Source organism: Ochotona princeps, chromosome 14, assembly GCF_030435755.1.
Source record: "Ochotona princeps isolate mOchPri1 chromosome 14, mOchPri1.hap1, whole genome shotgun sequence".
In the NCBI taxonomy this organism is placed as follows: Eukaryota; Metazoa; Chordata; class Mammalia; order Lagomorpha; family Ochotonidae; genus Ochotona; species Ochotona princeps.
The window spans coordinates 43,270,392-43,298,169 of record NC_080845.1 but is presented as its reverse complement, the minus strand read 5'-3'; the positions used below and the strand labels follow the sequence as shown (position 1 = coordinate 43,298,169).

General features: G+C 39.8%; 1 protein-coding gene across 2 annotated transcripts in view; it reads right to left on the bottom strand.

Moving 5' to 3' along the window:
* Window positions 1-490: 490 nt before the first annotated feature.
* SLC24A2 (solute carrier family 24 member 2) overlaps window positions 491-27,778 on the bottom strand; it is a 219,582-nt gene continuing 192,294 nt past the window's right edge. For both annotated transcript variants that reach the window (XM_058672557.1, XM_058672558.1), the window contains 4 exons: window positions 21,645-21,776; window positions 12,261-12,350; window positions 5,282-5,448; window positions 491-913 (listed from right to left, as the gene is read on the bottom strand). In XM_058672557.1, the coding sequence (XP_058528540.1) occupies window positions 664-913; window positions 5,282-5,448; window positions 12,261-12,350; window positions 21,645-21,776 (639 nt within the window). In that variant the 3' untranslated portion in view covers window positions 491-663. The remainder of the gene's footprint in view (window positions 914-5,281; window positions 5,449-12,260; window positions 12,351-21,644; window positions 21,777-27,778) is intronic.

Sequence of the window (27,778 nt, the reverse complement as noted above, 5' to 3'; positions counted from 1 at the left end):
TACTACTCAGGATCCTAGAAAGTCCAAGATAGGTTGAAGGCCATAGCAATGCTATTTCTGTTGCTTGATCCAGTTTACCTTTTAAGAAGTAAATCCCAGACTGAAAGTAGATGCCCCTCTGCAAATAGGTACTATAAATATACTAGAGCTATCCCTGAAAAGATGCATTTGTACTTATATATATACGTTTTATATATATAAATAAATTTTTCTTTCTCTGTATACAGGTATGTATTAATCTATAGGTATGGCAGGAGAGTTATAGTACAGTAACAGGCAGGATTTATGTGTTCATGTGTATATTTATAATATGTATATTTCATATGTATATATGTATATATATAGCCTCTGTCCTTGTTTGCATCATTAGAATACATGTACCTCCGACCAGCGAGGAGTACCTGTCAGTGGTGAATGGAGATTAGCCCCATATTGACAGTTGTCTTTGTCCATTAGATGAAGTCATTTCAGTAGGCAAGGGTTGAAGCAGCCTGTGAAGTGAATGGGTCCAGTGCAAATCCTTCCCTCCTCAAATCTTCCTAGGAGGGATCCTTGGCACTCAGGTATTTGTGCCAACTTCCTCTTCTCAAGAGGTCAAGGAGCCTAGAGCCCAGCGCGGCAAGGGACAATCCATGCTCTTGGTTCTAGATATGGCTTTTTCTGCTAGATGGAGACAGGACACATAAGAATTCTGTCTTCGAGGAGGACGCTGACCACAAGGAACACAAAGTAGAGGCCAAACATGATGAAACCCAGCACTTTGTTCATCCTCCATTTGCAGAGGGCGATGGACAGGATGACGAAGAGAAGCATGATGAAGAGGAGGACAATGGCACAGAAGAGGCCATTGCTGCTGACCGCTACTGGTTTGAATCTGTGAATGATGGTGTACAGGAGCCAGGGCAGTGGGAGCCTGTGGGGGAGAAATTCAGGGGCAAAGGTGAGGTGGGTTGACTGGGCAGACATATTGAAGAAGGTGTACAATGCAATTGCAGCTTAGAATCTATCCTTCAAAATGTTTTATTAGGTGTACTATGATTGCGGCTCAGTTGTGCCAGGAAATCACCTAAGAAAGTTGGACAAATTTTACAAACTATTATCTGTTCCTGGGAGAATCTCTTCTTCGAACAACAGTGAAGACATGATTTCTAAGGGGTGACTTCTAAATTTGATCTGAAGTTATTTTTCACTTCCTTTTCAGTTGGGACTAAATATTACCATCAGCCCTGTAAAAGCAAACTGGAGGGTTTGTATATGGCAGAGGGAGAGGAAAGCCAATCAAGAAAAGGATGAAAATGTGTTGGAAATGGAAAAAGTTATTTTAAACAGAAACAGATAGTAATGACTTCATGGTCTCAAAGCAGGTGAAATTAAATGATGAAAATGGGAAGTGTGACACAATACAGAACTCTGAATTTCATTCCGGCAAAGATACTGACAGTCAGAAATACCATGTCTCCTCTGCTGGAAACAGTACTTGTGCAGGCAGAGCCTGCACATTTTGCGTCTTGGAATTCCCAGGGCCTGGCACATACTGCCCTCCATCAGAGTGCATGTTAACCTGGATCCAGCTAGAGTGATTGATGGGCCTGCTTTGTGGTGATTACTGTAGAGTTTTGCCCACTAAAATGTGACTGGCAAGTTTTATTTCAGTAGACATTGTTGGGACAGTGTTCCACAGGGCAACTTGTGGAATGAGGCTTAATTTCAGTTCTCATCTAGAGGGGGTAAGCAGTGGGAAGTCAGAAAGGGCAGTAGAGGATCTGAGAGTACTGATGATATAAAAATAAAAATAATTTTTAGGGACTTGGCCTGGGGAACTCTTTTTCTACACTTCCCATGCTTTATATAATAATAATATAATATAAGAATGACCCCAAACTCATTTATTTTATTCTTTCAAAATTCCCAACTATACTCCCCCCCCACACACTTGTAAAATTGAGGCTGATAGTACTTTGAACAACTTAAGCAATTATAAAAGGAGATAATATTTTCATACCTATGATCTTTCACTTCTATTGTCAGTGATGAAGCATGAGTAATATTTTAAAATGCAGATAGAACTTTTTTCACAAAACCATTTCTGTGTTCTTTTGTGTGATAAAATATTGGAAGTCTCCTATAATTTCTAGTAGAGAACTAGACAAATAATGAGCAAATCAATGTAATGTAATTGAGGTAGTTAAGATCACAAGCTGTTAATGATACAGGGAAATTAAAATCTAAATTTTAAAAATTAAAGACACACATCAAATAGCAATACAATTTCAATCATGGAAAATGGATATGGATTAAAATGTTATTGGATCATTATTGATCTTTATTTACTCCTTATATGTATTTTCTAAGTCTTTTGCTATGACTACATACTGATCTTATGAGCAAAAAGGAAAATGTTTGCAAATTATAGAGAAATTTAAGCACTCATGTCGCTAATGACATTATTTAATACATTGTCAATGACATTGTAAACTGGTATAAATAATTGGAACAGAAGCTTTTGGGACAGAAATGTACAAAATGTATCAACTGCTATTAAAATGTTCAAAATGTTATATCTATTAATACTGCTTGAAGTAATTCATTTTAATGGAATAACTTAAAAAGGAGTTTTTATAACAGAAAGTATGTATCAAAACTCACAGTAGCAGAAATTTGAAAAAAAAATGGAAAGATTCTAGTAAAGGATAATGGTTAAACTCAAAAGCAACAGAATGGAATGTACCAGCCATAAAATGTTAAATATGAGAACTATCCAAGCACTTATAAGAATGATGATATGATTTACTAATAATTTACCAATACACGCTTATTTGTGCCAGACATACATAGCTTTAGAATGGAAAAAATGAGAGCCTTCCAGAAGGACAAACGGAAGCTCATTAAGAAAACTTTGTAAATTATTTGGAAGAGAACTTAAAAATGGAATATTTCTGAGTAGTACTATTAGGGAAGATTTTTTTTTAAAGATTTATTCATTTTATTACAGCCAGATATACACAGAGGAGGAGAGACGGAGAGGAAGATCTTCCATCCGATGATTCACTCCCCAAGTGAGCCACAACGGGCCAGTGCGTGCCGATTCGAAGCCGGGAACCTGGAACCTCCTCCAGGTCTCCCACGCGGGTGCAGGGTCCCAATGCATTGGGCCGTCCTCGACTGCTTTCCCAGGCCACAAGCAGGGAGCTGGATGGGAAGTGGAGCTGCCGGGATTAGAACCGGCGCCCATATGGGATCCCGGGGCTTTCAAGGCGAGGACTTTAGCTGCTAGGCCATACCGCCAGGCCCATAGGGAAGATTTTTTAACCTTAATTTTTTGTTAAAATAAATATATACAACTTAAAGACAATGTACACAATTATCTAGAATGGCTTCTAAAAACAAAACAAACATGTCTGAATGAATTCTTATACAATTTTTTTCAGCTTATAGGATTTTTGTCTTTTCATATTGTAAACATCATCACCAGCCTTTTTACAAAGCCTGATCAATAAAATGACTCCAAGTGTAATCAGAAGAACTAAAAAAAATTTACTGTTTTCACTGGAATAGTTTCCTTTGAAATTTACACCTTTGAAGGCATTTATTCATCTCCATCCATGAATCCCTCAAACAGTTGTCAAGATACTGCTGTACCTGAGGCAATGTGCTAGGCATTTGCTAGTTCTTGCTGTGGAAGAGTTTGCAGTCTAGTGGGTGAACACAATGTAGTGTGATGTGCACAGAGGGGAGCACAAACTCCCCAACCAGGCCCGTGGGAATGAGAGGTCAGGACTGGAGTTGACATTGGAAGAGCAGCGAAAGTTTTCCAGGCAAAGGAGCAAGGAGAACAAGGATGTGCAGTGTGAGGGGACACCTCTGGGACTCAAGAGGTTGGATGGTAGCATCTCAGCATTGGCACTGATGGTGTGGATTCTTTGAGGCTCCCAACTTATCTCATTACTTTGTGTGAATTCTGTATCCTGAAGATTTTTTTTTAGCTTAAAAAATGGCAGTGAAAAGATTGCTATGTGTCTTACATGGATATAAATGTGTGTACAGTGAACATGTAGACATTGTAGGGAAACAGATTTTTACTGGAAGTATAACAAAGAACAATATTGTAAATGCTTAATGAGAAAGCAAATTCATTGTAGTAAATTCTCAAATTCAAGTGTCAAAGACTGTTTCTCAAATGGTTTTTACACATTCATTACTATCATAAGATTGGTCCTTGATGTGAATCCTTCCAGAAGTTATACCAACATATATTAAAGATTCAGCAAAAACAAACAAAAAACCCCAACCTTCCCAATATAATGAGTATAAAAAATCTTGTTGGCAGATATCAGTCTTCAGTAAAATTCAAAGAGCTGTTGGGTCATGATGCATATGTGTGTGCAGGCAAACTTTTTATTATATGTTATATATACATCATCTCATCAAGAACTCACACAGAATAAAAACTTTTTGAATTTAATGGAAGCTTTACTATAAAGGCAAACAAATAAACATCAGCAACACACATAGAGAAAACACTGTTAGGGCATCATGTTGGTGGAAAAACCCTTTGCAAAGGCCCTTTCTCATGGGAACAGAATGATTCTGTCTTTTGTTTGATGTTCTCAGAGAACTGTCCTTTGGGGCTGCTTAACACTTAGATGAGAAGATAGAAAGAAAGGTGCCACTCCCTAATTTGACTGACTTCAGCGTTTATTCCCATTGTGAACTCCAATTTACTTAACTATAAGAACAAATCTCTTCAGACCAAGCATGACTTTACTAGCACAGATAAACAAATGATAATGCCAAGATAGCTGGCATTTTCCAAGAAGGGAGGCAGAATATTTATGCTCAGTCTATCTTTGTCCCAATTTGCCTTAAAATCCAAATCTCACCTGAGACTTGTCAGGACATTAATTATATCTAGAAATAAAGTGAGAGAGAGAAAGAGAGAGAGAAACTGAAATTACCAGAGAGTTTCAGTCTTGCCTGAATACTGAATATCCATAACAAGCAGTAAATGCAGATATATGTAAATTCAGTTCTCTTAGAATATTTCTTCAATCTTTCATTCTGTATGTAGGGATGTTTCTGCCTATGTAGGGATGATTTTTCCTTTCATTAGCTTCTCTGAAAATGCAAAATGGAGCTGGTGAGACTGAGTGGTAACCCGGTCCTGACTTTTTGCTGGCATTGGTCAGTTTGGGGTTCAGGATCTTATTGTAGTGTCTTTACAGCTTCTGCAAAGAATACAGGAATGGAGGATATGCACACCTTCCCAAAAATCTCTACTCACCCTACAGTGATGTCAAAAATGTTGCTTCCAACAGAACTGGAAACGGCCATGTCCCCGAGCCCCTTCCGGGCCACAATAACACTGGTAATGAGATCAGGGATGGAAGTCCCAGCGGCCAAGATCGTCAAACCCATGATCTCTTCACTGATGCCAATGGTTTCACCAACCTAAACGTCATCACAGAGACCAGCGTGAGTATCGGAAATCTAAAACCACTTAAACCACAATTTTTTTTTTTAAAGATTTTATTCATTTTATTACAGCCAGATATACTCAGAGGAGGAGAGACAGAGAGGAAGATCTTCCGTCCGATGATTCACTCCCCAAGTGAGCCGCAATGGGCCGGTGCGCGCCGATCCGATGCCGGGAACCCGGAACCTCTTCCAGGTCTCCCAAGCGGGTGCAGGGTCCCAATGCATTGGGCCGTCCTCGACTGCTTTCCCAGGCCACAAGCAGGGAGCTGGATGGGAAGTGGAGCTGCCGGGATTAGAACCGGCGCCCATATGGGATCCCGGTGCGTTCAAGGCGAGGACTTTAGCTGCTAGGCCACACCGCCAGGTCCAAAAACCACAAATATTTGAATTCAACCTTCTCTCAGAGCTTCTGGTCTTTGCTACAGAGAGCGGTGACAGCACAAAGATGGATAAGCTACAGTCATTGCTATGGATGAAGGTAAACTTTAACGATACTCAGCCTTGAACGCACCGGGATCCCATATGGGCGCCGGTTCTAATCCCAGCAGCTCCACTTCCCATCCAGCTCCCTGCTTGTGGCCTGGGAAAGCAGTCGAGGACGGCCCAATGCATTGGGACCCTGCACCCGCTTGGGAGACCTGGAGGAGGTTCCAGGTTCCCGGCTTCGGATCGGCGGATCGGCGCGCACCGACTCGTTGTGGCTCACTTGGGGAGTGAATCATCGGATGGAAGATCTTCCTCTCTGTCTCTCCTCCTCTCTGTATATCTGACTTTGTAATAAAAAAAAATCTTTTAAAAAAATGATATTCAGACATGAGAGGTTACTAACATTTACATGAGGATCAAGCAGATAATCTTAAGTACAAAAGGGCTAAATGGGGATAGAGGGAAGGCTCTATATGATTGTTTTCTATGACTGAGCCAGGGAAGCTGCAGAGGGATGAGCGCCTGATAAGTGGCATTAAGTCCTAGGGAAGATTTATCCTTTATCTTTTTGCTTTCTTGGGATTTTTAGAAGTTTTATTTTTTTAGAAGTATTTTCTGGAGGTGTAAATCCAAAGTTGTGAAAACTTTTGAGGTGATGCTTTCCATCTAATTTCCAACAGGATGCCCAAATATGTCCAGTATTTCCTACCCTCTCTTCCCCCTCAACAAAAAAAGTTAAAGGTCCACAATAGTATGAAGAATGAGGAATTCAAGGAAACAGAATAAATTTAATTAAACTAAGATTAAAAAAAAACTTTGAAGGGAGATAGAAGTAGAGTGCAGAGAGAATCTGCTATTTTCTGCTTCACTCCCCAAATGTTTGCCATGGCCGAAGCTGGGCCTGAGTCCAGGAGCTAGGAACTCCTTTCAGGAACCCTATTTGGGTGGCAGGGTCCCAAGCACTTAAGCGATCATCTGCTGCCTCCCAGATGTATCATCAGGAAGGCAGACTGGAAGTGGAGGTGGGACTGAGACTGATGGGAGACGGCTTGATTCCTACTAATTTTAAAGTATGGTTGGGGGCAGTTTTTCCTCATGCCTGTTTCAGAACTTGGTGGACTGATTCATTTTTTTGCCTTCCTTAGCACGCAAATCCATTGCTCCCATTTGAAAGTAAGCTTGGTACCAGAATGACCCTTGCTCTGATCAGTATGGTGTCCCTCATTTGTGGAACATACCCTGGTACCTAGTGGTCCCTCCAAATCTATTTGCTGAAGCACACACAACTGGCTAATACTCTGCAAGTGCTGGCATCCCACATGGGTGCCGGTTCATGTCAGAGTTGTTCCACTTTACATCCAGCTCGCTGCTTGTGACCTGGGGAAGCAGTAGAGACTGGCTAAAAGCCTTGGGACCCTGCACCTGCATGGCAGACCCAGAAGATGATTGGCTTGGCCTCACTCTGGCCATTGTGGTCATTTAGGGAGTGAACCAGAGGCTGGAGGATCTTTCTCTTTCTGTATCTCCTCTGTTAATTTGTCTTTCCAATAAAAATAAATAAATCTTAGAAAACCTATTTATCAAATAAACAGATCACTCCAGCAGCTTGTTTTTCTACTTACTTTCATAAAAAAAGGTAAATGAGGGTTTTGCACAGGAATACACTATTTGAGTAAACTATGTTCCTTGATGGTTTACCTTTTTGTTAAGCCAAAACATTTTCAAAGACTGTGCAGGTGCTGTCAGCTTGTATAAGTTCCAGTCTACTTTTAATACATTCTTAATGATTCTACATCAGTGACTATTTTTAATTTTCTAAATTATATTTTAAATTTTTATCTGATATAGTTCCATAGGATTGGGGATTTCTCCTTCCATCCCTCCCCATCCCCCCTTTTCCCTCAGTATCCCCTTTCCCCCATATTATTATTATAATAGTATAGCAGTGAATTTTTTAAAAAAGCATGACTATTTGGAGTTTGAATGATGATATATACAGAAAACTGCAGAAGTTGAGAGCTGTAATAGTGAGGTTAAAAGCATTGACTTGGGACATAGGCAGTCTCAGATGAAGATCCTAGCCCACAGTTCTAAGTTCAAGGTGGCCTACTCCCTAGAATGTTCTTTTTCTTTTTTTCTCCCATCTGTAGAACTAGGGTGATGATAAACCACTCAAAGGTTTTCTTGGTGTTCATATGTGATCATGCATATGAACTAAATGCCTTTGGGTCATCAGGAAAGTAAATGGTAACTAAATATCAGCCATTACTCCCTTCATTCTTCAGGCTTTGAAACCATAGCTCTCAGTGGTCTGGCAGCAGAGACAGAAGTTGGCTTCCTGGGCCTGGTTTACAATGTGGGGAAAAACAGTAATAATGAAGATTTTTCAATATGTGTCAAATCCCTGATGAATCTGCATGGCTCTGGGGAGACTTTCACTAGAGGAAAATCCATCTCTACATGCTCATTTGAATACTGTCATGGGGTGAATGTGCCCTGCAAAAGTTCACATGTTAGAGCCTTAATTCCCCAATTTGAATGTTCATGATATTTGGAAACGGGGCTTTGGAAGGTCATTAGGATTAGTAGGGCCCGCACGATGGCATTTGCTGCTTTGTAGCATGCCTGTTCTGTTGTATAATGCCCTCTGTTGTGCTTTGAGGCATTAAGAAGTTCCTTATTGGATATGTAGCACGTGGCAGTGAGCAGGAGATGTCTCAGGGAATTTCTGCCACTCACAAGAAAACCCAGGTTGAGTGGAGGCTCCTGATTATTGGTTTTGGTTTGGTTCAGCTCTGGCTCTTGCTGTTGTGGGCATTTGGAGAAAGAATTAGTGGATGAGAGGGCTCCATGATTTGCCTTTCAAATAAATCAAATAAGATAAATAAAAGTAAAAAATGAAAACAAAGAAAAAAAAAGCAAAAGACAAACTCCTATGAAGGATTTTTTCTCATACAGTTGAAGAGAACATCTAGAAAACACACCCCAGTAACTGAGAAAAATCACTTTTGTTTTCATCAGTATGTGAATGAATAAAAGTTGATTATTTGAAAAGCCATTATATCATAAACAATCCTTTCAGTCTGCATGCAGATCTGGAGGTTCCAAAGTAGCCTGCTCCCTGCTGTGATTTCTGCCAGGTGTTGGCAGCAAATTCCTCTGGATAAATGTAGAAAATCATGATCCCAAGGCAATGAGAACTTCCTCAGGGGCCCGACAATTTTTGGAAACATCCAGGAAGGCTTATCTGAAGTCCAATGTCAGTAAAATATGTAACACAGAAATAGTATGAAATATCTTGTAGGAAGGATTCTGGGTGTATCAGTCAACCTTCCTCAACTGTGCTTAAGCATATAGTCTCACTCTCTTTGGCAAAAAGCTAAGTTTAATTTACATGTAGAAATAATTACCCACACTTTAAAAATGTGCACAGTTCTGTAATTTTCATCATTGTAAGCAGTCATGTTTTTGTTTATCCTCTTCCACAGATGATATTTTTGTTACTTTCTTTTTAGTGAACCTTGTGATTGTGAAGTAGTATTGTGATTATTAAGTTTTTAAAAGATATATTTATTTTTATTTGAAAGGCAGATTTACAGAGAGAGAGAGAGAAAATAGAGAAAGAAAATATATCTGCTGATTTATTTTCCAAATAGCTGCTATGGCTATCACAGAGTTGATCTGAAGCTAGGACCCAGGGATCTCTCATGTGGTTGCAAAGACCCAAGGACTTGGCCCGTCCTAGACTGTTTTCCCAGGCCATAAACAAACAGCAGCTGGGATATGAACTGGTGCCCATATGGGATGCCAGCACCCTAGGTGGAGGATTAGTCAGCTACATCATCATGCCAGCCCCATGGTTATTTTAAAATAAGCCCATTGAGATACAATTCAAGTATCATGAAATTTAACCTATGTGATATACATTTGTATAATGAGATGGTATTTTAAAAATATTTATTTGAAAGGCAGAGTGACAGAAAGGGAGAGACAGAGAGACCCCCCATTTTCTGGTTTATCCCCTCAATTGCCACAATAGCTGGGACTGGTTCAGGCTGAAATTCAGAACACAGATCTCTTTCTGGAACTCTCAATGGGAGGTGGTGTCTCAAGCACTTGGGCCATGATCTGTTGCTTTTCCAGGCATAATAGCAAATAGCAAATAGCTAGATTTGAAACAGAGCAGCTGAGACCCAAACTGGCACCTCAGTATAAGAAGTCAGCATCACAGGTGGTAGTTCAATCCACTGCACTGAAACACCAGACCTGATTTAATGGGTTTTAATATTAACAGAGCTGTTCAGCTATCATCATAATTTAGGTTTTGAACTTACTAATCATTCAACAGAAGAAACCCAAACCAATTAGTTATCTTTGCCCATTTTCATCCAACCTTACTGATGCTAGACAACTGTAAATCCATTTTATGTTTCCACTAATTGTCCTGTTCTGGACATTTCCTAGAATGGAATCCTGTGGAATATGGCCTTTTTGATTGGCTTTTTGCTAAACATAATATTTTAGAGTTTCATTCATGGTAGAATATGGTAATATTTCATTTTTTTGATTGTGGGATAATCTATTGTGTGAATATATCCCATTTTGCTTATCCATTGATCACCTGATGGACATTTCGATTGTTTAGACTTCAGCAAATTTTGCTACTATGAATGTGTTAGTATAGGCTCCTTTGAACATAAGTTTCATTTCTCTTACGTGCATTCTTAGGAGCTGAACTGCTGGATCAAAAGGCAACTTTGTGTGTAAGATTTGCAGAATTCCCAAACTCTTTCCTGAAATTGCTTCACTATTTTATCTTCCTACCAGTAGTATATACTAGGGTTATGATTTCTATACATTGTCAGCAACATTTCTTAGTTTCTTACTTTTCGATTACACTAATTTTAGTGGATGAAGTGGTATCTTCTTTTGCTTTTATTTTATAAACTTTTTAGTTAATTATAATATTGAGCATACTTTGTTTTGTTTATCATCTATTTTCATATATTCTTTGGGAAAATCTATTCTGATAATGAATACTAGGATATTCAAGGATGTTATACTTCTACTAAAGAACTTCAAGAACTTATATTCTGGATATTAGTGCCTTACCAGATAAATATTATTTGAAAATGTTTTCTCCCAGGCTGTGGCTTTCCTTTTCATTTATAAGGGCAAGTATTTTAATGTTGATGAAGTATAATGTACAGAATTTTGTTATGGCTTGTCCTTTGCTAATAAACAAAAGAAAAACTCATCCTGGCTCGTAGTAATATAGATTTTTTTCTATGTTTTCCTCTATAATGTTGTTAGCTTTGCCTATTACATTTCAAACTGTTATTTGCTTTGAGTTAATTTGAGTACAGTATGAAGTATCTAAATAAATTTATTTTGGCAGGTGCAAATCCAATTTTTTTCTAGCACAGTTTATTAAAAGTCTACCCACATATGCTTTTTATGTTATTTACTTTTCTATGTTTTATTTATGTTAAAAGTATAATAATTTGAGGTCCATATTAAATAAAGGATACAAGTAGATAGCTTGGAATTAATGTAGTCTAGAATGGAGATTAAAAGCGTTGTTTTGGGGTTGTAGAGTTCTGAGTAAGAATCTTACTTCTGCCGTTCACTACCTATGTGATCTTGAGTAATTTTTTTTTTTTATCAGTTTAACTCCTTTACCTGTCAAGTGTTGATAAGAATGGCACCCCTTTCATTGAATTGGAACCTGTCTGCAAGGACCACTGTTGAGATTATAAAGACAAGACAACATGAATTGACCAGAATGCAGTACAGCACTAACCTGAGAATGGTTACCAGTGTTAGAGAAAAAGAAGCCTTTCTACTGAATTTTGTCACTCATGTTTTTCCAATAAAGATTAATGAGCATGCATACTTGTGACAAGCATTATGACTGCTATTCAGTGAGGAGTGGTAAAAATGAAACATCATTTTTATAAGCTAGAACTCATGAAAGAGGTGATTGTATCTTCAGACCCTTTCCTAAGAGCCAGCTTTGAAACACTGGGGAGAGCATGAGGTGAATGACTTGTTCATGAGAAAAATAACTTCCACCAAACATCAAGAGCCAGAAACTCCTCCCAGTGCTGGGCTGGCTGAGGGCAAGCAGCCACTAGTTTCCCTTTCTTCCATACAGCTGTCCAAGGGCTATCCTTATTTGGCAAGGCTAGGAGACCACAAAATGTTAAATTAATTAAGTTCCTTTATTCTCACAAAGTGTAACTTGCCTGTGTCTCATCCAATATTGTTGGGACAGTTTCAGAAAGCAAACATATTGATTAACCAGCTGATAAAAAATAGGACCAGGTAAAATCAAACAGTCACTATGGAAATCTTACCTGGTGTGCCCACCAGACCATTAAATAAGAAAATACTGCAATCCAGGTGATGGAGCCAAAGAAGGTGATGGGAAAAAACTTCCTTGATGACTGAAAAACAAGAAGGAAGAGGCAAGTGTCAATGTCATTAATTGACATAGGTCTGACAGTTCAAAACTAACACTGCCAAATGCAGCCCTCTCTTGTCATTTCTTTCTTTCTAATTTTTAATGGGAAAGTCAGATATAGAGAGGAGGAGATGCAGAGAGAAAGATCTTTCATCCATTGATTCACTCCCCAAATGGCCTCAATGACCGGAGCTGCACCGATCCTAAGCCAGGAGCCCAGAGTCTCTTCTGGGTCTCCCATACAGGTGCAGGGACCCAAGGCTTTGGGCCATCCTCGACTGCTTTCCCAGGCCACAAGAAAGAGCTGGATGGGAAGTGGAGCTGCTGGGATTAGAACCAGTGCCCATATGGGATCCTGGCATGTTCAAGCTGAGGACTCCTACCACTAGGCTACTGTGCTGGTCTCTCTCTCCCCATTTCTTAAATCTTCATAGGATTAACAAGCAACAGGTCATACCTACCCCTGGTAAACTAGGACAATAAAATTCTCTTTTGGAAATGTGAATTTAGTTGGAGCTGAATATTTACATGGCCAATTCCAGGGATGAAACTTTTTCATAAAAATCCATTGATTTAAAAGGCAGAATTACATATATTGAGGGAGAGACATAGAGATGTTTTATCTATTTGTTCATCTCCCAAATGGCCTCAACAGTCAGGGCTGGGCAAAACGAAATGCAGGAGCCAGAGGCTTTTTCCAGATTTCCCACATTGGGGCTAGGGCCTCAGGACTTGGTCTTCCTAGGTGCAGTAGCAAGGAGTTGGGTTGGAAATGAACTGATATTCACATGGGTTTGCTGGTGTTGCAGGTGGAAGCTTTACCAGCTATGCCACTATGCCAACTCCTGGAATGGAATTTCTTACAGAGATCTTTTCATTTCTCTGCTTTCTTTTCTTTTCTTCCTTCTTCACCTCCTTCTTCTGTTTTTCTTTCTTTCTTTCTCTCTCTCTTTCTTTCTCTCTCTCTTTCTTTCTTTCTTTCTTTCTTTCTTTCTTTCTTTCTTTCTTTCTTTCTTTCTTTCTTTCTTTCTTTCTTTTTTTCTCTTTCTCCTCCTCCTCCTCCTTCTTCCCCTCCTTCCCATCCTCCTCCTCCTTCTAAACATTTGTTTCTATTGGAAAGTTAGATTTTACAGAGAGGAAGATCTTCTATCTACTGGTTCATTCCCAAAGCGGCCACAACAGCTGGAGCTGAGCTGATCTGAACTCAGGAGCCAGGAGCTTCTTCTGGGTCTCCCATGTGAGTGTAGGGTTCCATGGTTTTGGGCCATCCTCCACTGCTTTCCCAGCTACAAGCAGGGAGCTAGATGGGAAGTATAGCAGCTGAGACATGAACCAGCACCCATATGGGATTCTGGCACAAGCAAGGCAAAGACTTTAGCCATTAGGCTACCATGCTAGGCTACCTGGATTTCTATCTATCTTACGATCTATTAACCACTTTATATTCTTTTTCCTTCTTCCCCCTCTCTTCCTTCCTTCCTCCACCCTCACTTCCTTTTGCTTACAAGTTCATCAGAACCAGTTTCTGCTGCTTGCAAGCCATGTATCATCATAATCATATGCCAGAAAACCTATGCTAGTAATTACATTGAACAGAAATGGGAAGGATTATTATTATTACTATTAATAATCTTACTTAGTTGATTAGGGTACAAAGGGTCAAGGGCTACAGGAAAGTGGGTAATGCCATTGTTTCCACACTAATATAATTTTTTCTCCTGTATGTGGGGTCAGGGGAGAAACAAAGGGAAAAGCCCCACCCAGCCTCCCACTCATCCCAGGTCCCCGATGTGAGGCACGCTCTGAGGGTCCTGCTCAAGCAGTTTTGATAGTTCAACAGATCTGAATTGCTGCCAATCTCGTCATTCCAATTGCGAAGAAACCTATTCAGAATCCACTGGCTGATATAGTCTCTTCATGGTTGGGGTGGGAAGGATTATTTTTAAAAAGACTGGTTTATCAGGAAAGCCACCATGGAGGCTTCTAGAGATTCCTGATGATGGGCAATCTCCAGGACATTTGAACCTTTTATACAACTGGAGTTGACTTAGGCAGAGATACCAAATATGCTCTTTACCACTGAGAGGGAAAGCCACACAGTGTTCTTTGTGATTTTTTTTTCATCCTGTTCTCCACCTCAAACTATGTTATGTCCAGTGCCCCTCCAGGTACTGGACTTTATACAGTACTATGCTTATAGTGTGTACACTTTCAGTTTCCTGGAAATATCAGTCAAAAACCAGACCTTCTAAATGCAATGTTTTTTTGCTTGAGTCCACTACAGGGAACTCCAGGGTTGCACTGGAGTGGTGTTCTGTGGACAGCTTTTGTGGAAAATTGGAAGTCCTTTAAAACAGGCTCATATGGAAAAATGCTGGCAGAGAGCTTCTTACCTATAATTGCCAAACACATTTTATTTCAAAAGCCTTCCATATTGAGGAAGATTCTCTCTTTTTCTTTGATAATGGCATCCAATTTTGTCTGGATAAATTAATCCTAGAGTTGATTTGGATGAAAGCAAGCTCTATTGTTTGAAAGGTTGACCTTGGGCAGTCATGTAGAACAGTTTGTGCCGTGCTTTTGAGGGCTTCATTAAAAGGAGAAGATAAAGTTATTCACAGTAATATTTTGAATATCTATTGTTAAGTGAACATAGTCTCTATTGCTATGAAATAGTCTATTTTCCTTTTTGCTGTTTTCTATAAATATTTTTGTTATAGTTCATGTGATTCTTAAACATCACAAAAACCTAACCATTCTTCTCGTTAAATGATGGCTGGTTTTGGGACCAATCATTCATTGGAATGTCTGGAAGTACAAGCAGGCATATTAGATTGGAAGAGGGCATCAGGACACAGTTCATAGCCAAAACCATATTCTCAAATATTTCCACACTCCTCCTCCTTCTTCTTTTTAACAAGGAAAATGCTTTGAACAAGGACTGAGATCCTTCAGCATTTTAATAGGTAATAGCAAGAAAAGGAATTGCGTTCCAAAGTGGAGACTGAAACCTTCTGAAAGCAAATTTCTTTGAAGCTAGGAGTTCAGCTGAATTCTGGAGGTCAAATTTCCCAAGCCAGTTCTAGCAGATCAAGTTTTCTCAGGCAAGACGTTTGACTGATTAAAGTTCCCACTTTTTTCCCTCCAGACATGTCACTGTTTGAGGATCCTAAGTATGAAGATGGTTTCATGCCTCATAGACATGTTCTGGTATAGGGAAGAGCAGTGCTTCTCTTGCCATGTGGGGCCATATGGAATATGGACAGCAACCAGTTCTTGATTCTAAACTTTGTGCGTAGTATGTGTGCTGGACGTCCTAGGAGCATCCTCATTTCATATATTTCTAGCTCATCCACTAAATGTGTAATTGTATTTACTTTTATATCTTTGCATGTGTTTTTGAAATGACTTCACATGTCACAATAAAACAACCTTAATGTGTTTCTCTTCTGAACTGTATCATCATTGAGCTATAGAATGTTCCCAGTCAAAAGGTACGAAGCAGGATCTCAGATGAAGAATTGAAACAAACTAAACTGAATGAAAATATTAATGAAAAAAGCTCTATAATTCAATATTTGAGGTTCATGATTCTTAATCAAGAAGCTAATTACAAATTCATGGTCATCAAGATGTACCTAATATTACATTGGGATGTTACTGAAAAAATTTGCTAAAAATATTTTTTCTTTGTGAACTTTCAGTCTTCATCATAAACTGGGGATAGATAAAACCTGGCCACTATTTTGTGCTTAGATCTTTAACTAGCGATAAAATTCAAACCTAGGTTTGCCTGTCTATATGGCACATATTCCTAACATTGAAGTTATATGACTCTGAAGAAAAACAGGGCCAGTAATGCTCAAAATATGTGCAACCATGGACATAATGATCATCAACATCATAATACTAAGCTCTGTTCTGAATGTCAGAAAATAAAAAAAGCATCAGGGAAATAGAGACTAGGATTCCCAGCTGTATGGCCATCTGCCTCATCCAATCTCCCATATTGTTTCTGCTTTAGGAGTGTCGTCTCGTCATGTATCAGTCATTCAGTGAAGTGTTTCTTTGTCAAAATGCCTTACCATTTCCAATCTCATCACCTGGGCAATCCCTTCTTATCTTATTTTCTGGATTGTTCCCTTATTTGGATGCTATAGACTCATTCTAAATATCACTGTCCTGTTGTTTCTGTGCAATTATTTAGTTGTCATTCTCTTTGGAAGGAAGAAAATAGCTTAAACCAAAGTCTAATATGTCAATTTATAGCTAACAATGGTGTCTCATCCTGACATCTGTTGGGACATGCTTCATGTTTATTAGAAAATAAGCTGAATTGTGTCCATGTGCTGGCTATTTTGTTCTCAGTGAAATTAACTGACAGCTAATGTTTTCATTAGAAGCTTTTAGAACATCAGAGTGATGCTGACAAGGTTTGAGAAAAATTAGTAGATGTTATCTAGTTGCACAAATTAAAATATAGTTTACACATTACTTACATTGTGAAAGTTTTTTGGGATATACATAGTTATCAAAGTTTCCAGAAACAAACCCGTTAAATATAAATGTGAACTCTGTTAACATGACTACCATTTGAGTCTGATTACAAATGATCAACATTTGGGCCCGGCACAGTGGCCTAGCGGCTAAAGTCCTCACCTTCCATGCCCTAGGATCCCATACGGGCGCCAGTTCTAATCTCAGAGGCCCCGCTTCCTATCCAGCTCCCTGCTTGTGGCCTGGGAAAGCAGTTGAGGATGGCCCAAAGCCTTGGAACCCTCTACCCGCGAGGGAGACCTGGAGGAAGTTCCTGGCCCCTGGCTTGGAACCCTGCACCAGTGTGGGAGAGCTGGAGGAAGCTCCTGGCTCTTGGCTTTTGATCAGTGTAGTACTGGCCATTTCGATCACTTGGGGAATGAATCATGGATGGAAGATCTTCCTCTCTGTCACTCATCCTCTCTGTATATCTGACTTTGCAATAAAAATAAAAATAAGTCTTTAAAAAAAGAGAGACATTTAAAAAATGGTCAATAGTTTTACCCTGAATGAATTACTTGATCTCTAACTTATTAATATCAAAATGGGGAAAATGTCAACATCTATTTACTTGATTACTATTTTGTCCTTGCTAGAATTGTGCATACCATATTGTAGACACTTGCTAAATAGTTACAACTTTGTGAATGACAGAAATTGAAAGTACCTACCTGAGTTCTCAGAATATTTCAATGGTTATTTCTAATGGTTATGTTTTAATATCTCATTAGATGTATTCCTATTTGATAAAAATGCTTATCTTGCATCATGAGAGAAAAAAGTTCTGGATCTTTATTTCATTTATTATTTTAAATCACATCAAATACATGATTGTCACCGAAGTTTACATTTTGCCTCTTTAAAAAAAAGGCTGGTATTTTAAGAAAGTTATAAATGTGAAGCTCACGATATTGATCAGAGCTGAATGCATGCATGAACACTGTCATATAATTTATGTGCAAATGAAGTGGAAGCAAAAAAAATGCAAGTGCCATATAGTCTGAAACTAGTAGTATACTGTTAAAAATCACAATTTACTCTGAAACCAGTATTATACAGTAAAAAAATGATATTTACCTCTAGGTATTGAAATTTGGAGTGCTCACTTCATGGGCAATTCAAAACCTACTGAAGAGGCAGAGCTACCAGGCATTAAGGAGTAGCAAGTATCTATTGGTTCACCATTTTCTCCTCTCTGATCTCCCTCAATATTTTCTCAAGAAGCTTTTGTGGAGGCCTGTAGTGTGTATGATAAGGCTGCAAAAATGTCCATAGTACTTTATTGGTCCTTCCATCAACAAGTTTATTTCCCATTTCTTTGATTTTAGGCTGACCTTATGAGTTTCTTTGACCAGTAGAATGGGGCAGAAGTGACAGCATGCAAATTTCAAGAAGGCTTATTAGCTTTCATTTTCATTGGTCTTTGCAGTTAGCCATCATGTGAAAAGTTGCAGTTAGCATGTATAAGAGATGATGTGGAGCAGAGACAAGGTATTCCAGCCTAGATATTCCTATTCCAACCAGTTTTTAGTTCCATAACTGATGCTCACTGAGACCAGCAAAAGAACTACTCACTTGAGCAAAGTCCAAAATGCCATTTCATAGAATTGCTGGCTAACACTGCTTTTTAAAAATACTCTAAGGTTGGAGTGGCATTTTACATATAAAAGATAATTGACGCAAAATAAAATACAGTGAAGTCTTTCTATACCAAGCGTGATCAAGGAGTGTCTTAATGGTTTTCTTATCAACTGGGATGGCTTTTTTCACTTGACATGATTATGCAGAGGGTACCAATACAATTTATTTCCCAACTCAATATGCTTTGAAAGCAAACAGGAATTATCTTGGGAAAAATGGGATTTATGACCACTTCAAATTTTCAATATCATGGTATGTGTTGTCCTGAATCACAGAATGTCATGACTTGCAGAAAGTCTAGAAACTTTCCAATCCTTTATCTACAGTAGAGGAAATTGGGGGCCCAGAGTTGAGAAGTGCCATTTCCAAGGCTTCTCAGTTGTAAGGTTTTGGGAAAAACACACTCTTGTCAGTATAGTAGAATGAAAATGATCTGGAGCCTGGGAGGCTCAGGTTCAAGTCCAGCTTTTCTCACTATACAACTGCACAATTTTCTGTGTGGCTGAATGTGGGCATTCCTGTTTCTTTAACTAAATTTAAGGCTCATTAAAGATGTAAGCGGTTGATTATGTCTCTTTATATATCATTAAGGACACAAACTGAGTATGTATAGTCATCAAATGCATGTATAGTAAATATTTGCCAAGGAAGCTGAAAACAGAGTTCTTCATGCTTGGAACAACACACAGCATACTTAGGAAAAAAACTTAATGTATTTATCTAAAAATTCTGCAAGTAATTACTAAATATACTCAAATCTCCCTGTAGTAAAGCATAAAAACAGAAGAACTTAACCAATGCTGCAGGGGTTGTCCCACAATGGTGGGCTGCCCAGTCAGTGAGAAGTTGATAGTAGTATACCAGAGTACTGTGCCTCGCTGTCAAGACTGTGCTCCTCGGATTACAGCATCAGTTAGAGATGTTGTCATGATTCAGGGAGCTGCTGCCTTGGGTGATTGGTGTCTGTGTTTCAGGAGTTGCTGGGTGGGAAGGACCTTTGATTTTTTGTCTAACATTTTTGTTGACCTTTTAATTTCAAGAAAGGATAAGCACTTTGCCATCCCTTGCTGTTAAGAGTCCTGTCCACCTGCAAGAGCCCAGGGTCTTGAGCTACTGGCGTCTTCCTTTCCCTCTTGCACATTTTCCTGACTGCTTTACCATCTGTGTGTCAACCTCACCTTGTCACCCTGGCAGCATGCCTGCTTTGGGCCATGCCACTCTAGGCCTTCTGCAGGAATTCAGAAAAAGCATATTTTCCTCTTTCTACTTTCTTACTGTATGTGACAAAAGCAATAGTCTAAACAGCCGAGCAATGCAGGCAGGCAGACATACACACCATTTTGGGAGTTATCTGTGAGGTGAACCAGGAACAAAATCAAACACACTTCGCTATTTGATTGTGGGTTTTCAGGAGGCCAGAACTTTGTGTAAAGCAGATGCTGTGTAATTGCATCTGGAATAAAATAATCTCTATCGCTTTAAGTGAGCCACATCTGTTACATGCCTCCCTTTCCAGGAAACCTCCGATGTTGTAAATCCTTACACCAGGAGATCCTTTCCTGCTGTCCACTTGATCAGCCTCAGTCCTCCTCCAGGATGCATTAATATGACAGCTTTGTTAAATGGGATAGGATTTTTATTCTTTTTGATTGAGGAAAATGGTATCATCAAGGGGAGTCCTTGCAGATTTATGCTGGATGTACCCAAAATATTCTATCCCAAAGGCTTTTATAAATGACATTTCCCCCTTGGATTTCACCTTGAGGCATTATGAAATGTGAGGAGAAGCCCAAGCCATGTGTCACACAGACCTGAGGCTGAAGCAACCTCTGTCCTCCAGAAAAGGGCCAGGTATAAGTTGCTGTTTATGCCTAAGTTTTTATTTGCGTTAATAATAGATACATATGTTCCTTCCCCAAATGCTTTCTGAAATGTCACAGTATAAGTTATTCAAAATAACTGTTCTGATTCATAATAAACATGTACATGCTTTTGTAGAAGGCATATGTGTGTGCAGTGCCATATCAATTATTTCTTCTGTCCCATTACTTCTTTCACTGTGGGGCAATCGGCGAAGAACCTGGTTTGTCTTGGAGTGGATGCTTTCATGTTTACATTCAGTCTGTACTTTGCTGATATTAGGACAATATTTCATTCACATGCTTTGATAGTAGATAATCACTAACAATAGTAGTTAAAATATTGTTTATAGTAGGGATAATTATACATGAGGGAAAAGATCAAGCAGATGGCGTTTAAACCACCAAAATGTGATTCCCGACTTTTTGAAGTAAATGAATACCTTATGTACACAGCCACAAGAAAATTCAAAAAACAGCAAGTCACCTTCCTGCCTTTGTCCTCCGGTTGCCCTTGCAGAAGCAATCACTGCGGTGGCTTTAAAATAGGGTTGAAAATTCTTACCATGAAGAGAGTAGATACCATATGACACTGATGTAGTCTTGGTAAAATTTGTCTCCTCTTTAATCAAGTCAGGCTGGTGACTACTTTGGCTTCTATAGTAAAAATGACATTTACTTTTTATATGAAGATATCGAAGGCCCTACAGCATCTCTCTTGAGTTCTGACCTCTGATGTAAGACATTTATTTATCCTGAGACCACCATGCTGAGGGAAGCCCAGGCATGTGAACAGGCTGCATTTGGCCACTCCAGTATCTGATCCCAGCTGAGCCCAACCTTCAAGTCATTCTTGCTCAGGTGCCACACAGATCAGTGAAAAAACATCCAAATGTTTCTACTTCCCAATCACTGTCGTCTTCCCAGTGGAGGCCCAAGATACAGTGGAGCGAGAAAAACCATTCTCAATGTGTAGGATTCCAGTTTTTGATCCACAACACAACCATAAATGAATGAAATGGTGGATATTTTATGCCAGCTTGTTATGCAGACTTGATAACCCAGATAATCACTACGACTGTGTGCCCAGAGAAACTTTTAGGCAAATAAAAGACTACATATGCATTTATGCCCCCTCCATATTTCCTTCAAGCACAATGGAACAGGCTATGCATACTATTTAATGCACCCTGCTTTTTTTTCTTTTTTACAAGGAACCTATTTCAAAATTCTTTACTCACAGCTTTGCGAACATCAGGCAAGGTGATCCAGAGAGGAAACACGATGGGGAGCACAATCAGGAACGTGACCTGCTTGCGAGCATTGGGAGGCCAGGCCAGGCTGAGAGGCTGGTCCTCCTCCTCGTCAGCAGTCTCTGTGGCCTGCATGGGGAGAGACAGCAGAAGTAAACACACGGGAGGATGATGTGGGCAGGATGCAGCAGCAGACACCATGCCAGGGAGGGAAGCTGCAGGCCTCATCAGGAGTCTTCCAAGCACCCTGGCGGCCTCTCACGGTTCCTTCTGTAGCAGACCACCACCTGCCTGTCATCCTGGCGGCTTCTCACGACTCCCTCTGTAACTAAGATCACTGTCTGCCTGTCATCCTGGCAGCTTCTCACGGCGCTCCCTCTGTAATAAATCACTGGCCACCAAGCTGAATAAAAGGGATAAGTGCTGGAATCTGAGAGCTTTATTTTTTTATGAACCATTTGTTTACTTACTCATATTTTATTTGAAAGGCAGAGATATGTGTGGAGAGAGAGATTTTCCATGTGTGATTTACTTCCCAAATGCTTGTGCAAAGCCAAAGTTATGAGCTTAGATCTGAATCTTGGTCTCTCCTGTGAGGAGCAGGGACTCAACCACTTGAGCCAATATCTGCTCTCTCCCAGGATGTGAATTAGTGAAAGCTGCAGTGGAAACAAAGTAGCCAAGACACCAACCAGGCACTGGACTTCACCTCTGCTCTATAGCACCCAGCCCTCTTTTCTCTCCTTGGTTATACTTCAGCTTCTCACTTCCACCAGAAGCTCATTGTACTGCAGTGGGCTGCTGCTACTGTTCATGAGCTTCTGTGAGAATCTGCAGCCACAAAACAAAACACTGTTGTCTTTCATCTCCCCTCCCTTTCTTCCAGAGGGCAACATTCTATCTCAGGAGAACACTGACAAAATGAAAACTGCTTTTTTCTCTTTGAGCACAGATTTTTTAGGAGGCAAATGAAAAGGCACCACAGCAACTATTCAGTAATAATCCCAACAGCTTCACTCCCTCCTGCTAACCCTGGACAAGAGAAGCTCATGTTTTTTTTTTTTTTTTGCAGGGGTTGGTGGTGGTGGTGGTGAGGCAAACCTTCTTAATCACATCATTGAATTCTAAGCCATTTAACTTACAGCTGAAGGGTTACTCTGCAAGTAGATGTCTCCAATTCTCAGGGAAACAGAAGGCAGAGGTCAAGCAAGACACTGGCTCTGCACAGGACCTGGGGCGTAAACTCTTGAATTCCTAACTCTGCAGCACACAGTCAGGGGTTTTACTCGCCAGCAGCGGAGGTCAGCAGCTGTCCCAAGTTCCAGAGCTAGAAGAGACTGCAGGCAGATCTGGGCCCAGCGGGATGACCATTAGCCTGTCAGATGGGCCCTTGGAGCTTCCAAAGCACTGCAGACACCATCAATCACTTCTTCTGCTAGCTTAAAAATGAAAGTGCAACAGCAGGACCAAGTATCACATCTAAAAATATTAACAGGGACGTTTCCACCAAGGCTTCCTCTTGAGGCCATAGAAATAACCTGCGCAAGTTTTAGTATGCTCCTGTCCCGTTGGCTTTTGCTTTTAGTGTTGGACATCTTCTAAGCAGGAGCACAAACCCTTCAGCACCTCTGTCCTTGAGAGACAGGCTCAGGTCACCGGGCCAGGGAGGGAAAGGACTCAGTTAGAGGGCAGGGTTGAGTGTGAGACCTGACTCACAGTTGTATTAGTTTGTTGATTTGGCAACCCTTAGGGACTACCAGATGGATTTGTAGTGGTTCGTATACAGGCACCCACATTTAAGTTCTTTCCTGTAATTAAAATTAAAGATCATACAAATAAAAAAGAAACGTTAAGCCATACTGAAACAAGTTGCTAAAAAGTTATTCTGCTTTGGATGTGTATCCATTAACAGTGGATAAAAGAGTTTAGAAACAATAAATATTAGGGAAATTAAGGGCATTATGTAGGTATTAAGGCAGAAATAGGAACTTGGCACAGTTTATTTTCCCCAAATCTTCATTAAATATATACTTCATGCTCCCAAACCATTTGCTGTGCATGTCATCTGCTAATCTGACTCTGCTCACTCCCACTCCTGATGAAATCTTGGGTGTGCTGCCTCTGGCACCTTTTGTGAGCCATCTCCATCTCTACCTCCTCCAAGGAGATGCAGCAGATGTAGAGAATGTCATTCCCCATGGGATTACCAGCTTCCCAAGGAGTCAGTTGGTTATAAGAATAATCTCTGTGTCAGGAAGCCAATGAAGAGAAAGGAGATGGGTGCAATTTTAACAATATCCTCCTAGACACAATCTTTTTATTTAATGCAAGTGAATACCCTTTCCCCCACCTGATACATGCCCCAGAAAAGGGCATGGGAGAGTTGAGACATTACATAGTTGCTTGTAAATACCCCATCTCAGATGGTAGAGGTAGTTAGTTCAGTAGAGGCCTGAGTTGCTGGTAGACCCATCAAATTGCTGTGATGATTTGATCAAGGCTCCTTTTGATTTCAGGGTTGACCTCCCCACTCCAACTCCAATATCCCACTGCCATTCACAAAGTAGCAAGTTACCTCTAAACTCTAAGCTAACCTTTTCTGAAGAAAAACAAAAGCAACTCTTTGACTCATGTCATTTTAATGACACCAACAGATGGTGACATTTCATCAATAACCCTTCTGCTTCTAACTTACGGATTAGCTTCTTTCTCCATCTGCCAAAGTCACCAGGCAGGCAGTGCCACCAACAAATAGCAGAAAATAATTGTCTGTTTAGATGCATAAGCTCTAAACATACCACTGTCCAATGCAAACAATTAGCTGTATTGTATGACTTCCAAAAGCTGTATTTAAGTGGCAGTTGCTAGGGCAGAAATGGACTAAAAGACGAATGAGACTGTGACCCAGGCTATGCAAACAGAGCTCTCTCTGGAAACTTCATAGCCACTTGAGGGTCAAGTCCTGCTTAGGGAAGTATAAGAGCCCATGGGGTGGGCTTAAAGGTACCCAAGGAGCAAGGCTGTCTGCATACTTCAGGCAAAATTATTTTTGTCTTCTTGCCAAGTGAAATCTTCCTCTGGCTCAATGGGTGACAGCTTACAAACTGGTTAGAGAAGTGGAAGAAAAAGAGTACTGTTCCATCTCTGGTGCCAGTTTGCCTCTACCCAAGTTGGGGATGTTAGCCTATCCATTATTCTCAGCCCTGCAGTTCACTAGGGCAATGAATTTTCAATTTTTTCCTTAAGTTGTGGCATGCTGACTTTGACCTTGCAACAACCCAAGCTGAACTCCCAAAACTTCTGTGAAATGTCAATAAAAACAAAAGGAGCAAAAAGAATCAAATGACTTCTGATAGAAGGGTTTAAAGCAGCTTGGTATCTGCTGGAGTCTCTGTAGAAGCCCAAGAATTGTACAAAAGCAAAGGCTGGCAATGACTGACTTTAGAGCTTTGTAATCTCTACTACAGAAACTCTGGAATGAAAGCACTTTGAGACCCCTCTTTACAAGTGGTGCACTGGTTGCCTTCCAGGAGTCAGTGCAGCACAGTGGGAGAGTAGGTTTGTAAAGAAGCAAGAGATCGGGGTTCCAGTCTGTTCAGGCTGTGGTTTCTAGGCAGTCACTACTATGATCTGTTAGCATTCACTAAGTGCCATTATATAACAAGCAGTGAACTAAATGCTGACTTTTACTTTGAAGCTATCTTGAATTTAAAAGGGAAAACAGAACAGATGCTTCCAAATTCATTATTTATGCAGGTACAGGAATATTGGCAGAATACGTGGCAAGAGACATGAGCTGTTCTGTAGTATCTAGTCTTATTGTGGACTGAACTGTGTCCCCTCCAAATCCATATGTTGACTCCCTAGCCTCTAGCTCCAGAATATGGAAGAAAAATTTGGGACTGGGTTTTTTTTAAATGCTTTAGTTAACATGTTAAAATTATGCATATTATGGAGTACCCTGTGATGTGTCTACACATGTATTTATTGCTTTTCTTATGTTGTAATTTTTTGTTTATTTATTTTAAGTTATTTTCAAAACATAGTTTTGTAAATACAGGGGTTCATCCCTCCCCCTCCCCTTCCTTCCAGGTCTTTTTGTTTTGTTTTTAAGGATTTATTTATTTTGAAAGTCAGACTTCAAGAGAGGGAGCAAGAGAGAAAGAGAGAGAAGGAGAGAGGGAGAAAGAGAATTATTATTTGAAGTAACAATTCTGACAAATGGACAACCAACTTTAAGAAATCACTTGTCCATATTGGAAGTGGAGGACAGAGGATAGGAGTCACAGGGGTCATTTAGCAACTAGTAGGGTGTTTTTAGAGCATTTTAAAGGTTTTATTTGTATTTATTTCATGCATGGGAAGTGTTGCAGCAGCCTGTCCACTTGTGGCCTAGGAGCATGAGCACTGTTCAGTTTCATTGCATCTTATGCCTCTTTCACTTGTATTGATAGTTTGTTTCAGAATAATCATCAGGTCTCCAAGCCAAGGGGCTGTGCTAGATTGGCTAGTTCAGAAGCTGCTTCTGAAGATAGGAAACTGCTTCTTGGAAGCAGTCCCATTTCTTATTTTTATCTGTGAAGGGCACTATGCAAGAATCCAGTGTGAAGATGAGTCCACTTTAACATAATCTCTGCTAGAGAATTAAGATGAAAACCTGAGAGGCATCTGAAAATAGACCATCTTCAAGTTCAGTTTTATTGATTAGAAATAACACCTCATCTCCTCATAAGGGGCCGTCTGAGATGATCACTTGTACCTGCCTGTGTCTCAGCTCAGTTGGGGTTCGATTCAAGTTGGAAATGAAGTTCTCACTTCCCTCATCTCCGCCCTCTTTAGAACTTAGGAATGCTGCCTCTTCTCACTGTGGAACCCCTTCAGTGTGGTGTGTTGCTGGGTAAAAAATAAAACACCGACACTTGAAGACTGATACAAAGGTATATCTCCTTAACTTAGAGATGCTGGTGCACTTCATTGCCTTCAGGCCTGGGCACTTCTTCAAAAGCCCATGAGGCAGAGCCTCTGGCCTACAGAATCTTTTAATGTGAAACTAACTTTCTGAACAACAACATTGTCATTCCTCATCATACAGACAATCACAAGTCAACCTGTAGTCATAGACCTCTGCCATCATGGAGAATAAGTTCTTCAGAATCCTTGGAAGGTCCCGGCTTGTTCATTTTTAAAATTAGGTTTCCTTGCAAATGTGGGGGAAAGAGTGTCTGTCTATACATGTGGGAGACTCTTAAGGAGAGAAGAAATCTTCAAAGTTCCTTACCTATAATGAAGGTATGGCTGGAAAAGAAATCAAGATACAAACATCCATGTTTCATATGGCTTCTTGTTAAATAGGCAGTGACATCCAAGACTGTGTTAAATATGAATTATGTTATGACCCATGAAAAGCTCTTAGATGAGAAAAGACTCATCCATTCCAAAATGTTGGCCATTATTATTTTTAAAAAATACCTGTTTAGAGATCAGGAACAAAGTTTGACTGTATGAAATATAATAACATTTCCAGCAACAAAATTCAATGAACCTTTTTGATACGAAAGTACAAACTGCAATAATTTTGTTCTTCCATTTGTCTGCTCACATGATATTTATTGAGCATTCATTGACTATAGGGATGTCTACAATCTAATTTCTTTTTCTCTTTGGCAATATGAGTAAGTAGGAGGCCTATGGTAAATATCAAGGGAAAATTCCATAGCCCTAAGGATAAACTGTCTTTTCTTTCAGTCAAGACTTTAAGTAGATTTTCTAAAACTTTAGAAAGCAAGACCCATAACATTGTGACACCCTGAGTCTGTGTTTTGTGCAGTTACTAACAATAGCAGAATTAGAACTCTCAAAATAAAAGTCATATCACTTGTTAAAACATCGAAAGTCTCTGAAATCAACAACCACCTAGAAAGCAAATGGTGTGTCCCAAGAAACTTCCCATAGACTGTTCAGCACTTTGTAAGCTTGCAAATGAAATGTCAGCTCAACTCCCACCCATAAATACTGGTTCAGGGAAAATAAGTTATCCTTTTCTGCATTTTGTTTTACATGGATTGGTCACTTAGTGGTGTCACATCTTAAAGACCTTTAAGGTGTCACCTATTCATAGAACG